We start from the raw sequence: 16,079 nt of genomic DNA, 5'->3' as shown, positions 1-16,079 counted from the left end.
CTGCCGAGCCCGCCCCGTGACGCCAGACGGAAGCCGGGCCGGGGCGGGCCGGGTGTCGCTGGTGCCGCGCGCGGCGGCGTCCCTGGTTACCGGCCGAGCGGCCGAGCGGGCCGGGCATGGGGCCGCCGCGCTGCATCTGCGAGATCTGCTCCTGCGGGTGAGTGGGGAGGGCACCGAGCGAGCCAGCGCCGCCCTCCCTCGGCACCCTCGGCCGCCACACCGAGCCGGTGCCAGTATCGGTGTGCGGCAGGGTAGGAAGGCTCTGCAGAGGGACCTGGACCGGCCGGACCCGTGGAATGGTGCCGGTGGTATCAGGGTCAGCAGGGCCAAGGGCCGGGTGTGCCCTTGGGTCACACCAGCCCCACAGAGCTCTGCAGCTGGGGCAGAGGGGGGACAGTGCCCAGCAGGACAGCAGCGGGTGCTGGTGAGCAGCAGCTGAAGGTGAGGCAGCTGTGCCAGGAGCCCGCTGGCACCGGGCCTGCCGCAGCGGGGCCGGGGCAGCGCCATCCCCTGCACCTCCAGTGCCGTGCCCAGGTCTGGGCCTCTCATCCAGGATGGTCACTGAGTGCTGGAGCGTGTCCAGAGAAGGGAAAAAGCTCCGTCAGAGCTGGGGAAGGGTCTGGAGCACAAGAGTTACAAGGAGCAGCTGGCAGAGCCAGGGTGTTGAGCCTGGAGAAAAGGAGGCTCCTGCCGGAGATCACAGCCAGGTGGGGCTCAGCCTCTTCTCCCAGACAACCAGTGACGGGATAAGAGGACACAGCCTCAGGCTGCACCAGAAGAGCTTTAGGTTGGACATTAGAAAGAATGTCTTCACATTCTTCACAGAATTCTGCCTTTACAGAAGGGCAGGTTGGGCATTGGAATGGGCTGCCCACGTCCCTTGGGGTGTTTAAGGAGAGACTGGACGTGGCACTCAGTGCCATGGTCTGGTTGTCATGGTGGTGTTTGGTCACAGGCTGGGCTTGATAATCTGAGAGGCCTTTTCCAACCTCAGTGATAACATGAGCACCACCCCGGGCCCCTGGGGAGTAGGACCCAAGTATGAGCACACTCCCAGTAAATGTGATGTAGTGTATTTACATTTAAATCAGGTAAGGGTAAAAGAAGGTCTTAAATGGACAAAAATAAAACAGAATGGAGACAGTCTTTAAAAGCCACCCAGACTAAATCAGAAACCAAAGCCAGCTCCTATTGAAGGACTGCACCAAAGAACCTTCGGAAGAGTTCTGGCAACCTCATCAGAAACCTGTGCAAGCACTGCAGCCCCTGAAAGAGATTTCATCTATCTGCCCTTCTGCCATCACATCCAGTAGCACTCATCACTTTACATTCCATGATCCCATAGACAGACAAACAGTTCATCATTGTCCTGTAGCCTCTTTGACCCAGGGAGGCTGGCACAAGAGGGTACAGTAGGCAATTTTTAATGGAAAATTACTATTACAGTTCTATAAGCAATATTATCAATGCCATAGGTGAAAGAAAAGCATGCAAATCAGGTGTCCCAAAATAATAAGGGACTTGGACCTTTCAAAACTCAGATATGAATCTACAGGTAGGAGTCACAACTGTTAATTTTCAATTTCTTCTCTGTCTACTTTTTAAAAAAATTCACAAAAATAATCACCTTAGGATTCAAAAATTCACTTCATACTAAAAAAGAAAAATCTAACAACTACATACAAGAACATTCATCATAAGATCACAAAGGTGCTCAACGTTTTATGGAGGTATAGAGCAAATCCTATGGTTGCAAAGTGCACCATGACCCACAAGTTTCATATCAAGGTCTGCAGAGCAGGCCCCCTCTATGTGTTTCTGTGTGGGAAGTCTGTCTGTCTGTTCATCAGCCACTTTTTTTGTCATGTGTAGACAGAAGTGTGAGGCAGGCATTGAGTAAAGCTCCTCATGTTCTTTTTGGCCAAGCCTGTGGTGAATTTTGCCCCATAAATTTGTTCCTTAAGTTGGGGATTAATGAAAAGCTGGAAGACATTGTTTTCATGGTGAGATAACAAACCTGGCTCGGGCCCAAGTACAAAGATGGTGAGATAACACAATGAGACAGCACAAAATGAGCTTCAACTCAACCAAAAATTCTCATTCCAAAACCTGAGTTCAATAATATGAATAATTGAATTAAATATGCATAAAGCGTGTGGTTTAAAATAAACCTCACTGAAGTTTTTAGAGTCAATAAAATCTTAAGCCATTATTGGTTTAGGCAGCACTTTGTGTTTGCTTCAGTGTCCAGAGTTTCTGTTTTCAGGGGAAGGCTGCTTGGTCACTTGGCAGTGTTACCTGGACACTGGAATGCATACACAGCTTAGCAGGGACTTCAAAGCAGCTATAAATATCTAATGTTCTGTAGGCATTATCATCTGCAGGAAATTGTATGGAGGTATAATTACTGCTCAATTCTAAATAATAAAATAGAAGGAAACAATCTCCCCTATCAAGAGAATTTTAAAAACACTGAAAAAACTTACAGGGGAGCAAAGCCAGTAAGACAACTCCATTCTGCTTTCTTAAATACAGAATGTTAAATCTGGCTTCCAAAGAATAAAGCCTGTGTGGTAGATGAACTTTCTGCACTCAAGAAGAGTATTAGATTGCTATAAAAGATAATCACAGCCTACAAAAGCGTAAAAGTTGTTTTGAGACACAAAAATATACTACTGCTTTATCTCCTTCTCAGTCAGTCAACCTTCCCCCATTTCTTGTCCTTTTGTTATCTATATTCCTGAATAAATGTAAGTTAAAAAGAAAGATTTCTCTAAAATATGGGCTACTTAAGCCATCATAGTGATCACATATAAATACAAACCCAGTAAAAACTACCAGATCTCCTGTCAAGAACAGGAAAGTAGATGACTCTCAAAAACAGTGTCCATCCATCATTTCTGGCTTCCAGACCATACTATGTGCACTGGCCAAATTAAAAAGAAATTAAAAATAAAAGCTTTGAGATGTTTGTGGAGGGGTAGTAAGTTTTCTATTGTGACAAATATTAAGTTTTTCTCATTGTTAGTCTAGTTCTCTGGGAGGAAAATGCTTTGTGGTAGAATTTCAATGGTCTTGCTAGCATTGTATAAAAAAATATGTATGCCAGGCCTTAAATAAGTTAAAATCATCAGCATTCTATTAAAATAACCAGAACAAGAGCATTTGGCACAGTAGAGCTGATGTACTGTCACTTTTATTTGGATGAGATTCTGTTCAAACCTTATGCAAGACACAAGATAGTCTCTCACAAAGAAGGGAAAGAATAATAATCCATCCAAGCAAGTGCCAGTCAGGCATGGGAAAAGGGATATTCTCACCAAATTAATTTGAATTATCAGTAACTTTGGGGTGGAAATTCATATAAAATACAAGGAAGAAGTTAAAAATAAACAATGTCTCAAGGAGGGCAGGCCAAACTCTAAGCACCATATTTCATGTATCAGAGCTGTAATCTGTATTCTCTGATGATTCTTTGCCTTGTGATGCCTTATATAATTAATTATATAAAATTATTATCTAAATGAAAAATTTTGGTTTAACAATTGGACAACATTCTAAATTTGACAACATCCTAAAGCAGATTTATCAGTTAACAAAAAAACCCCCCAATCTCTTCTCCAAGTCAAATTCACGAGGTAATTTTACATCTTCAGGCTGACTGAAAGCCCTTTCACAATGCAGAGTAGGATGCAGGAACTTCCTCCACAATATCATCTGATTTCAAGTACTTTTGTGCACAGTTAGAGAGTATTCAGAATTATTTTATACACTAGAAATGAGTGGTTTAAAGGACATTTTTCGATCAACGATGATTTCTAATAAAATTACAACCATCTCTATCCTTGAAAAGATAAGAGTAGATAGCGTTCATCTCTGTTTTGTATTTACCAAGAACTAAAGGCCCACTCTGCAGGAATTATTTTTCTAGTATCTGTTTCAGTTTGTAGCATGTCCTTTCAGCAATAGATGGGATATACTCACAATATTGCTTAAAAATATTCAGAATTAAGTCCTGAAAGAATGGTGACCCCAGAACACAGAAGGTGTTTTGTTTGGTGGTTGGTCTTCCAGACCAGCTTATGGCAAACTGAAGATTGTCAAAGTGAAGCTTTTGCAGATGAATAATGTTTGCTTCCAACTCCTTTGAATTGTATGCCAAAAATCCATGAAGAACATTATAAACTGATAACCTGTATTTCAACCAGCTTTCAAACCATCCATTGAATGTCTTTTGTTTCTGCTTAGCTGTTACTTTTAGATGCTACATCACACAGCATGTGCTGTTTGTACTTGCTGAAAAAAACATTATCAAGGTGAAAGTGAATTTCATGACAAATGCAATGACAGGCTAACACTATAGTGAGAAATAGCACACACTTACCTCTTTGTTCTCCTACCTTTCCTGTTCTTTCCCTCTTCTTCCTTTTTCTTTTCCCTGCTATGTTTTGAAAAGGTCTCTCAATTGTTAATTTACTTGATTGAAAAGGAGTAAACACCTGAAGATTTAAAAGGACAGGGCTACTTTTCTCATTTTTTTAAACTACTGAGCTGGCAAAATGAGGCAGCACAAACTAATACCAGCTTTAGGATCTCAAATGTGCAAGAATTTCTTTCAGTGTTTTTTTTTCATTTTCATTCTTTCATTTTCCCAGCAGGAGTCCTTCATGTCTGTTTCTGTATTCTGTTTTACCTTGCTTTAATTTATTATTTTCCTCTATGGTATTTAGTGCTAGCTAAAATTCTCTGCAGACCTTTGAAATGTTCTTTGTATATCTAGCTTCCTGAAACTTGAATTTATTTGTATTTACTAAGAGCTGTGCAATTTTTCCCTTCTTGGGGTTTAGATAATTAGCTTTTCATCACAGAATTTTACAATATTTGTTCATTTGAAAAAAAGTGTTGTTTTTTTCTCTTTGCATTGCAAGTTGTCAGCCATAAGTAGGAGGAAAACCTGTCATTATGTTTCCTTGAGGTCAGCCAGAGATGTGCATTGTGCAAATTAGAACTAATAAAACAAGATTTTCAAAGCAATAACATTTAAATTGTAATTTTATGGATCATTAATTGAAAACAACAAGGCATAAACAAGGAATTGTCATTATATACCTCCCATTATACCTCCCTTTTTGCACAATGGTGTCATTGATAGAAGCATCAACAAGAAGCAGGAGGAATTGAAATAAAACCTATTAAGAAAAAGAGATGTCATTACTTTCAAATAAACATGTGTTTTGGGTAGAGAATTTAGTCAGTCTGTGGAGGAAAAAAAGAGTTGAAAAGTCATAAATGGCCCGTAGAGCACTAGAAGTGCACATGAGATTTCACACCATAAAATTTTAATCAAAAAGTGTTAATCAGTAGTGGTGAAAATAGGTGAGATGTACAGAAATAAAAGGACAAGCAATGAAGTAATAGCAGTAAAAATGAGATGATATGAGACAGGAAATGAAGCATGGTTAGTTACTTTTCCAAATAAAAGCAGGAATATCATTAACCATTACAGACAAGGTGAAAGTGCATCTTGGTGGTAGCACCATTTAGAGAAGTGAGATCAACTCTGTCCATGCTTTGTATTCTGCACCAAGGACTGACTGCCAGCTGATAGTGCTTTTATTACTGTGTTAGCATGATGTGCTCTGGGACCCGTGCCATCAGCACAATATTTTGTGGTTTTATCACTCAGAAAAGATTTTAAACAAAAACTATTGACATTGTTCAATCTTGCCCATTTGTTATTCACTCCCAGTAAACAGAGTATGGGTTTTCCTCTTAAATGAAACGATTCCAAATTCTCTGCTCTGATGTGTTTGACCCAGACGCCACCGCTGCTGCCACAGACCCACAAAGATTTATGATGATGGAGTGAAGCCGAGCCACAAAACTGAGTATTTGGAGAACTATCCTGGCTATGGCAACATCTGCCCTCCTGAGAGCTTTAAGCCAAAACCAGAGCTCCAAGAAGATGGGCCGAGAATGGACGGCACCACAACATTCAAGTAAATATTTTCAAACCATGTTTTATAATTATTCTGTCAAGTTTTTCATTCTTTAAGTGGGGACTTAATATTGTATTGCAATCTTCTCAAAATGCATTGCGTCCTTTGCACTTTTTGCATATTTGAAGTGTAAATGTTGAGTATAGAAATACAGTTACCACCAAAAGGTTGTAAAAATTAGCAAAGCATGCATACAACAAGATTTGCATTCTTTACAGAATAGAAAGGTCAAATGCTATTCTACCAGACTGCTCATGTGCTTGTACAGTCTGTTTAAACACCCACATATGTAATACACATCCTTTTAATGTAATGTGCCCATACAAAAACAGTGAAATGCTGTTTCTGATTATATTCCATTCTCCTCATACAATCAGTAAATGCTACCACTTGTAGTAATTTGAGCTTTGCTCTGCTTCTGCTTTCTGATAATTTCTTTGGAAAATTATAGCAACTTTGCAAGTCTCCTTTCAGACACTTTAAATAGTATTGTTAAAATGCACCATGTGAATGGTACTCGGAGTGTTAAAAAACCATCTACCTTTGAGTAAAGACTATAATTCATCAGAGATTCTAGATTTATGTGCTGTGGTTTTCTCTCCTTTGTGCTATCCCTCCAACATATGGTGTCTGATAGATTTTTCAGAGTAAACATTTTGTTATTTTTCCAAATAGTGGAAAAAATACAGAAGTGGCTTCAGAAGGGAGAAAAGATTTTTTGACCAGTGTTTTCTTTTCCCCAATTCAGGTCTGATTATGTACCGTATGAAATTGTTACGAGACCTTTTCGGCCACAAGCAGAATATAGACCAAAGTCAGGCAAGATTGACCTGGGAACCATTTACCAGAGAGATTACAATCCTCATAAAGTAGGACCAGTGATATTAGCAAGGCCTCGAGAGAGGAAACACACTTCAGATGCCAAAGTGGATACTGTCCCAACCTACCGAGGTAATAATAGGTGCCCCCTACAGAAAGAGAAATAACCAAGATGAAGGTAACATCGGAATTACCTGTGTTAGAAACTGGATATTTTGGTTTGGGACTGGAAGTAAAACATACTACGAAGCAGGTGATGGTGCCCTAAAACATTCAGCACTCCAGTTGTTGAGGGGAGACCTATTGCTTCTAAGCTAAAAGCCCTCTCTGAGGTTTGCTTGGCTTCAAGAAAATTCCAACATACACCGTGTTGGGCTATCTTAGGCAAAACTGGATGGAAATTAGGGTGCAGTGTATTTTTCAGGTAGTTTTAGTTCATGTCACTTATTTTTCCACAGAGCGGGTCAAAAGTGGAGTTTAGGCTTCTGCTTGTGTATGTATAGCTTACATATACATCACCCTAGTAATGATCTGTCTTGACACAAATTATTCTATTACAATGGTCAGTGCAAAGGTGCAAAATATTTTATGTAAAATGGAGGATATTGTATTTAAGGCATGTATAAGGCTATTTTCTGTATCGTTTCTGTTGAGCAAAGAGTCAAATCAGGGTGTCGAGTGCGATTTTGGGGGTCTGTTTTTATCACTATAAATCACACTATAATAGAAGACAGTTTCATCAGATCACAAACATGCAGATAAAATTTCATTTTAATTTACATACCTTTTGTTTGTTTTGCAAGATTTAATACCAGAAGATTTTGTCTTCATTTTAAAGGACTGGTTTTAAGTAATAACACCTATGTGGTGGAATTTTGGTTTTGCCTTACAGATCACTATAGGTTATGGAAAAGTCAAAGAACGGAATCCTGTAAGGTGGAGCATGACTACGAGCCACCTTCAGAGAGGTTTGGAAATCCTTCCACGTTTCAAGATGACTACATCCCCAAGCAGCCCAATCCCCCCCTAAGCTGCAAACCCTGTGACAGCAAGCTGCCAGAGGGGCCCTTTGATGGCAACACCATCCATCGCATGGCGTACGTCGTCCATGAGATGAAGCCCTTGTTCGTGAGGCCAAGGGAAGAGTACAAGCCAAGCGACCAGCCCTTTGAAGATCTCACAACCCACCAGAGTGATTTTAAAGGGATGCCTGGGGAACAAGCAAAAAGCTGCAAGCCTGAAAGTAAGAAACATGGATCTGATGATCCTTTTAAAGGAATCACCGAATTCCAGGATCGCTATCAGCCGTATTTGGTCACCGCGCCCGAGTTGCACAAACCAAGCGAGTACGTTCCACCCACAGACAAGATGGACCTCAAGTCCTCAAACCGTCTGGATTACATTAAACACAAGGTTGCTCCTAGAGCCGCCATAAAACCAGCTCCTGGAAGAAAAAGCACTGGCCCTTTTCAAGGGAAGACTACTACAAAAGAAGACTATCAACCCTGGAAAGTTTGTCCACAAGGGCTTATTAAGAAAGAAGAAGAAATTCAAAAGCCCACAGGAAAATTTGCTAGTTTAACTACATTCAGGTCCCATTACATACCACATCAGGCCAATCCACCTCAGAGTTTCAAACCCGTACCCACTGTACCTACCGGAGTTCCTTTTAAAGATGAAACTTTGTATCGCACTGAATACACACCAAAGAAGCCAGAGGTCTGCCCTGGAGTTAATCCAGATGCTCTGGGCTATGTCTATGTAAACACAGATTCTCAGGGTCACAGATTCTACCGCCAGGTGTCCCCAGAACGATCCGGGTCAGACTGCAGTCCTGTTCCAGAGGAAGTACCTGCTGTGTCATAATGCTTACATGCAATATTTCAAGCACCTTAGTTAAATAACTGGAAACCAACTTGTTCATTTTCTCTTTAAATAACACTGGAAGCAAGCTGAATACTGCAAATTTTGCTTTTAGAAGTTTGAAGAAAACCAAAGCCAAACCAAAGTTTATTACAAGACTAATAAAGATTTGCCAAATGCTGAAGAAGCACTACTCCCTACATGGCATCTGTGCTTTTTCTGATTGTGCATTCTATTTTCCTTGACTCCCCAGATTTCATCATGCTCCATCTGAAGCAGCTTTATAACATATTTAGTTATTTGATATTTTCTACAATCAAATTATTGTATTTGTGAAATAACAAGTGTCTTTTGCTGATAAAATATTTTACACAGTAAGAAAATAATGCTATTTACAATAATCTAAGAAATCAGTCATAATCTCAGTAATCTGTAAGATTTTTTTCCTTTGTATTTTACTGCCCAGATCACAAGATAGCATGCCATGACACCTAGGCATTTCTAAAATCCTGGTTTTAGCTGTAGTCATCACTACTTTAACTTCTTCAGATCTGAAGTGAGTACAAAGGTCCCACTGTAATTTCTGGTAGCAATTAACAGGTGGTAACCTCACTCTTTTTCTGTTCATGTAGTTGAAAACACTCAACCACCAAAAGTAGACTCTGTTCCCTAATTTCCCTGATCATGCACTTTCAGCCTTACTTCCAAGGGAAACAAAACTGATGCACCTTGGACACACTGGCAGACTGAGTGCATGTCTGAATCATCTTTAAACCCAGTGGGCAAATACAATCAAATCTCATTATGAGACTGTATAGATTTACAGAAAATAGAGTAAACTCAGGTAAAAATAAATACCAGCTGAGATGCAGCAATCTGTAGGCAGCCTGGCTTCAGTCTGTCTGCTTTTCAAAGAATTGCTTGTTCCAAATACACAGACACCAGTTTTTTACAGAAATTTTATATGAAATTGCTTCTGTATGAAACATTCAATATTTTATCTATAGATCTTTAGCTGTTTTTGAAAAATCCAGATGAATCAATTTTAGTTTTATTACATTCATGATTTAAGCAAGTCGCAATTAATAGTTCTGTAATTAACTGTATTGCCGTGCTCTACCACACTATTCCAGTATGATTTTTTCCTCAGTATTGCATATCTTGTACCCATTGGTGTAGAACAGTATTTGGGTTCTGCAGAATCATGTGGCTGTACTTCATAAACAAAGTCTCTTATTAAAGGGCTAAGATCAACAATGGGAACATTTTTAAAGCAGGAAATTGGTCATATAAAAGCAAGAAAGCTGAACTGAGCAAATCAGCTCTGTACAAAAGCATTGCATGGGAGGCATCCAGACATTATTAGAGCATCAGTCACTTTAACAGAACTTTTGTCTTTGTACTGTGATTTTGTAGTATCACTTACTTTGTTAATGACATGGCATATCAGTTTTACTTTTCTGTTTGAAAATTATTCACCTCCCTTCAAATGTGAATAAACAAGGACGATGTAAATCTGCAAGATCCTAAAAGCAGGACAGGAAGAAGTCTAATTGATTGTCATCTTTCTGTACCACAAAAGAAGAAATACACTCTATTGAGTCATTCTCTGTCATGCCACAACTGAGGAAACAAAGCCAAAACTTTGCACAGTCACACCTGCTCAGGTCCACATGCTATACACAGTCCTGGTACCTCTGGAGGTCCCAATGTCCTCCAGCTCTCCTCTCTAGGGAGGGAGAAATGCAGTCTGAATCCATGAAGTTACACGTGCCTGCATATTCTGCTCAAAATGGCTCCTCTGCTGGGCCTGTGAGGAAGCCCAGATGCTTTTTAAAATTTTCACAGCTGTTTTTTCAGTTCTGAAGTCACTTCCCTCCCTTAAGTTATGGAAAGTCATTTGCTGCCACCTACCAGCACGGTACAAACATTTGAGAGCAAGGGAAGTGGAGGGCATATTCAGATACATTTAACAGTTCCTCTGCAGATGTGTTTGAAGGCTTTTTCAGGGTGGAGGGGCATATTTCCTTTCATTTTGTCCATAATGTTTTCCCCTAAGTTTAACAGTGAAAGAGAGAAGCCTTTATTACTTCACAATTGAAAAAGCCCCAACACACTGATTGTGCTTCCAGGAAAAGCATCAAATGATATTATAAACCTTCAGACACTATTCAATACCTGACGTCAACCTTTTCATAAGCAACAAATTACTGAAATGCAGACCAAGTGAAGAGACGGCTGGAAAACTAATATTTTTCCAAAATAACAGCTGTTAAAAAAGCATTTTATGATGTCATGTTAAACCAAGATGTAAAAGCAGAAAGTTATTAATGGATTCAGCTGCTATTCTGAGAGTGCTTTCTGCGCACTCTGCCCTCCAGCAGCAGGCTCCACAGCACTGCTGTACAGAGCCTTTGCTTTTTTAATAGATGCACAAATGGAATTCAAAAGGAAAATTAAGCATTTGCCAATATTGTTATCTAGGATAACTCTGAAACACCACCATTAAATTGTTATACATTTTTTTTGTATTTAATAAAAAAAAAATTAAGGCTTTTGTTGTTCATACTATTTCTTAGACTATTCTTTCTGAGACTATTTACACATATTGGATATTCTGAAACAATTTGTTTTTCATGGAGGTATACCCATCACTCATTAAATACAAAACATGGAACTGTTCTATTAGATCTAAATTAACTCTGCTTGGTGAAGGCCCAGAAAAATAAATCCAATTTTATTCCACCTTTTAAAGAATCCTGATTCTAGATTTCAGTGAATCAAAGCTGACATTTGGATCTTGGCAAATTATGTTTCCACTTTTTCAGTCATCTTACATCTGTGTTGTATCTTAATAGCAGTGCAAAGCAGACTGCAGTGAAAATTGACAATATGTCTGACAGACTATTAAAAATAAGAACTAATCCGAGGCTTTGAAAACATCTTAGAATTATGGACAAAGTAGGTTGAAAAAATAACAAAGAATGAAAGCATGATTAGCATGCAAATCATGGTAATAAACAATCTCAGGGTAATCGCAGTGGTGAATAATCAAATTATACTTTATTTCAGAAAAATCAAAACTACGTTCAAGAAGCTAGAATCTTCAGGTACTGGAGAAGCAATAAAATAATCTACAGAGGAATGTCATGCCAATTGCAATCACAAACATTTACAGCACTGCTTCAGTATAGCATGCATACTTAACCAAAGTTAACGCAACAAAAATGCTATGTGTTAACATTTCAAAACTTTAAATATAAAGGGAAAACATGAATAAGAAATTTTGGTAATAAGAAAAAATATATGTCCAAAAATCTTTATTAAACACTGTACAAAAAAAAAATATTGCACTTTTAAACCAGACAATAAATATCTACAAAAGTATTTTACAAATGTTTAATTTAAAAAACTGCTTAAACAATCAAGACCCATTGCTGATGAAAAAGGTAATGATCAGGAATATCCTCTCCTTGCAGTCAGCCTTGGACACGATAGTCCACCCTAAACATTTTCTATACAGTAGTGCTACCCTAATTCTCAGTGATGCAAACCCTCTGTGCAGGATGCTGTGTCTGAGCTGCCCCCACAGCACTCCCAGCCCTCTGCCCGTCACACAGGTCAGAGATGGAACCCAAGAGGCAAGTCAAAGTGAGCATTCAGGCCTCCAATATCAGCAGTAGCTTGGAAACTACAAAAGGAAAAACCCCCTATTTTCTGCATTATGTGGGGTACTCTTTGTTGAAAGCCCTAGTTAGACAATCTGCAATATGGAAGATAATTTACCCAGGAATATGTTGGTAAAAATTTATCAACTTGCAAACGACTCAGATGGTTAATGCTCATGATGGAAAAATCATCTTGGTAGAAAAATCCTCAAAATAGATTCCTTCCACTTGTCTGTCTTCACAATTAATAATTCTTCCTTGGACATTTTTCCCCATTAATGGAGAAAAATAGAATGATTATTCAAGACAAGAAATCTGACAGGTATTTTGGCCAGTTACTGGCTCTTCATTTGACTTGATGTGCAAGAGAACAGTGCTCACAAATATTTATTCACAGCTCTGATAAGGAAGCTTCTGTCTCATTTAATAACAGTACAAAGGTATAACCATGCCAGAACTTTGATTGTACTTCAGAGACTGGAATTAGAATAGAAACAATAAAAAATGACACCTCATTTATTCAAAAGAAATCTATTGCTGCTTTGAAAATTGTGCTAGGATCTGTAGCTTCTTACTGCATACACAGAAATACAAGCAGGAAAAATTCAATGTACTTCTGTGTATCCATCTGAGAGCTAGTATCCGTAAAGCATATCCTGTGAGATCAACCCTTAAGCTCAAGCTGTTTGTGAAAATGAAGCTGCTGCCAAAATTTTACAGCTACAAGCCACAGCTTCTGTAAATTTAAAAATGGTGTTAAATACGATGAAAAAAAAAACCAAACCAAAATCCTGGGAATCAATACTTGCTGCATTTCCAAACGTTTCTGAAGTATTTTGTGACTCTCCCTCATAAGTTAAGGACAGTAATCAGTATTTGTTGCTTTTAGGTAATGGTTTTTTCACAGATAAAATTATAAATTATAGCCTGCAAAATTTTACAGATGATATGCCATAATATTATCTTGCTAATCCATCCGTGTTTAAAGCATTAAAAGTGCCATTGCACAGAATGAAAAATGAAAGCTCCCAGAAACAACACCTTATCCAGCACATCAATCCACAATACTGTGTTTTCATTAGCCCCACGTTGCCATTTAACTGTTACAACTGATGTCTCATTTACAAGAATATACTTCAGGCAGGTTAGTTTAATGAACCACTCTTCTCATCTCTTCACTGCAGCATCATGAACTTGCCAGAGAGGACTTACATTTCCTGGCATGATTGACAACATCTTTGTTTGTAGGTGTCTATCAAGCATAATTTTAGTTGCTTTACAAATGTACAGTAGTGAGTTGTATCCTTGCATTCGCCCTCTGAAAAATATATTTAAACATTACAAGGCTTTATAATGAGCAAAAGAGAAATAGCAGAGCTTGCCATTGCAATTGTAAACAACTGATGTGTTCCTGATAGCTTTGTAATTATTTTAGTGTGCACTTCTGGCAGGAGAGGATTCAAAGCTAAACAAGGTCACAAGTAAGAGGTGTGATCTCACTGCATTCCTTTACTCATTGTCTTGTTCAGAACACAACCCCATCTTGGAGACATTAACGGCTTGCTCAGAGACTTTTGAGTCACAACTGGCACAGTCATGTAGGGAAGTTTGCAAAAAACTTCCTAAATATCCTGTTTCTAAAAGTGCTTTTGAGACTTTAATATCAAACTGGCCTACTTAGAGAAAAGAAACCCCAGGATTACGAAGTGCTCCTTGGAGAGGATAGTTTTACCTTTGATGTACAATCAAATGCTTGTAGATTCAATAGTGTACAACTGTGAGTCATTTTCTAATATAACTGCTACAACCTATTACTATGCTCATATTTAAATAAACATTTACATACTGCCACAGGATGTGACATTGCAGTGCTGCCAGGTCACCGGTCTCTTCCTCCCTCTGCAGAACTGCTCAGCCACGGGTTTGTTGCTCTGCCTGTGCACGCAGGACACTCGTCTGGACTGGAAGCCAGTCCCACAGCCCACACTGCAGGGCCTCCAGGGGCCTGGCCTCCAGTACACATCACACCCCTCTGGAGAACAGTTCCTTCTGGCAGGAGGGCTGTGCAGGGAAAGAAATGGCAGTGAAATGTTTGCTTTTGTGCTAAACCCTTATTCACACAACAATAGAACTGATCAGCCCCCACTCCCCTGATCACAGCACAGCCAACCTAGACCAGGATCCTCAAGATTTTCTGTGGTTTGAATATCTCCAAAGATGGAGACACCACAACTTTCTGGGTAATCTGTTCCATTTTTTCTTATATTTAAGTTGAATTCCCTTTATTTAATTTTGTGCTCACTCATCACACCTTCTCACTCATGAGAAGACATGAGTTTCTTTAAACTAGTTTCTTACCCTGGAATAGAAAAGGTATTTTTTCTTCAAGAAAACTTAACTGACCCTGAAACACTTCATACTGGATGCCGTGTTTTCTTCAGGCAACCCCTCTTGGGTTCCTGAATTCATCCAGTGTCCACAAAGGGATGACTCTCTACCTCCTCTTCTTTGACACAAAACAATTAGCCTACTTGTACTGCTGTGACAATCCTGTACCTTCAATTTGATAATCTAAAGAATCTAACTTGTAGTTTCTTCCCACTGTTTACCTCTTTCTTTCATCACAAGAAGAGTTTGGCACTGAAGACCCGTTCTGGAGCTGACATATAAACTCAGGGTGCTGTGAACCTGCAGGACGGCCAACACAGCGGCCAGAGCACTGACAATTGAGAGAAAAGGGTGAGGGGAGAGAAAAAGCAACAGCCAAGTTAGTAACAACAGAATTATCCTCCTGGAGTTACCCAGCTACACAGCCCAGCCATGATTTTTGCATCTTGCCTTCTGACTTTCCTGCCTGTTCCTAAAGCTACATCCATTGTCTCCTCTCATCGTGCCACATCCCTACTGCTGCAGAATTCTTTCTGTAGCTCTGCCCATTACAAACTTGCCTTGTATTGGGAATGCAGCAACAGCAATTCTAATTAATTACTTTGCACTTTGAACAGTAAATAGAAATCTTATCAAGATGAACACAAGTTTGCTGCATGAAGGAAGAAACAGAAAATGTAGGAAAACAGACTTCTGTGTATTCTGTGAATTGAACAACTTCTTCAATGTTCTGTTGAAGCACATTCATGTATCTTTTTTGGGGACTTCACAAGTACAGGTAGGCAAACCGTGTACTAACATGACTGCAATAAAAGCAATAAACTAGCTTGGAAAATGGAATACATCGTAATGGCTTAGCTTATAAAATACACTGCAGCTACTACTCTGGTTTCAAGTCATGCCTTCAACAAACAAAATGTTGCTCAGAGAGCATAAAATGAAAAAAACCCAAGATTTCTAATTGTCTGGTCTGAAAGGTAATTCCAGCCACAGAGCTCCTGCCTTGTGTAAGAGGAGATGTTCAGGCACAAGAGGACAGATGTTCAGCCAGTTCATGGCACTGTCCCACTTCCATAATACAAGGATGCTGCAGACAAACGCTGTCACTTACCTGTGTGGTGGCCTGTGCTGGCCCCAGGGGACAGGGCTGCCCCAGGCAGGGTTTCCTTGCTGCAGGCCTGTCCCTGGCTGTGCAGGCTCCTGGCAGCAGGGCCAGGGTGCTGCCATTGGCCATGGCCTGGTGGCAGGACAGCTGTCGGTGCCGAAATCCACTGCCACAGGATGCAGAGCACTCAGACCACGGCCCAGCTACCCACCTACAGGATGCACAGACACATTTACA

The 16,079-nt window shown here is 39.8% G+C and overlaps 2 protein-coding genes across 8 annotated transcripts in view; one reads left to right on the top strand and one right to left on the bottom strand.

Annotated features, from left to right (window-relative positions):
* Nucleotides 1-30: 30 nt before the first annotated feature.
* SAXO2 (stabilizer of axonemal microtubules 2) lies at nt 31-11,236 on the top strand. 2 transcript variants are annotated; one of them, XM_039723251.1, is made up of 4 exons: nt 37-157; nt 5,820-5,999; nt 6,748-6,950; nt 7,711-11,236. In XM_039723251.1, exons 1-4 carry the CDS (start codon nt 117-119, stop codon nt 8,682-8,684), a joined length of 1,398 nt encoding a protein of 465 aa, XP_039579185.1. In that variant the 5' UTR covers nt 37-116; the 3' UTR covers nt 8,685-11,236. The 2 variants fall into 2 exon arrangements, with proteins under 2 accessions (XP_039579186.1, XP_039579185.1); XM_039723252.1 differs by lacking the exon at nt 6,748-6,950 and having other exon boundaries at nt 31-157.
* Nucleotides 11,237-11,725: 489 nt separating this feature from the next.
* The window catches only part of ADAMTSL3 (ADAMTS like 3), a 172,573-nt gene continuing 168,219 nt past the window's right edge, over nt 11,726-16,079 (bottom strand). For 5 of the 6 annotated variants that reach the window (XM_039722891.1, XM_039722893.1, XM_039722895.1 and 2 more), the window contains exons 28-31: nt 15,849-16,053; nt 14,959-15,068; nt 14,196-14,410; nt 13,558-13,667 (exon numbers count right to left, since the gene is read on the bottom strand). In XM_039722891.1, the coding sequence (XP_039578825.1) occupies nt 13,558-13,667; nt 14,196-14,410; nt 14,959-15,068; nt 15,849-16,053 (640 nt within the window). Of the gene's footprint in view, nt 13,668-14,195; nt 14,411-14,958; nt 15,069-15,848; nt 16,054-16,079 lie in introns of all 6 variants that reach the window. The other variant, XM_039722889.1, reaches the window with a different exon arrangement.

This window comes from Passer montanus, unplaced genomic scaffold, assembly GCF_014805655.1.
Source record: "Passer montanus isolate IOZ18808 unplaced genomic scaffold, ASM1480565v1 scaffold5, whole genome shotgun sequence".
Taxonomy (NCBI): domain Eukaryota; kingdom Metazoa; phylum Chordata; class Aves; order Passeriformes; family Passeridae; genus Passer; species Passer montanus.
The sequence above is the reverse complement of the archived record's forward strand: the minus strand, read 5'-3'. Positions and strand labels throughout refer to the sequence as shown.

Bases quoted from the DNA above. Each gene is read 5' to 3' on its own strand.
- SAXO2 (XM_039723251.1), top strand. From the start codon at position 117: ATGGGGCCGCCGCGCTGCATCTGCGAGATCTGCTCCTGCGG. The intron at 158-5,819 runs GTGAGTGGGGAG...TGTTTGACCCAG, and splicing joins TGCGAGATCTGCTCCTGCGG to ACGCCACCGCTGCTGCCACA. The intron at 6,951-7,710 runs GTAATAATAGGT...TTTGCCTTACAG, and splicing joins TACTGTCCCAACCTACCGAG to ATCACTATAGGTTATGGAAA.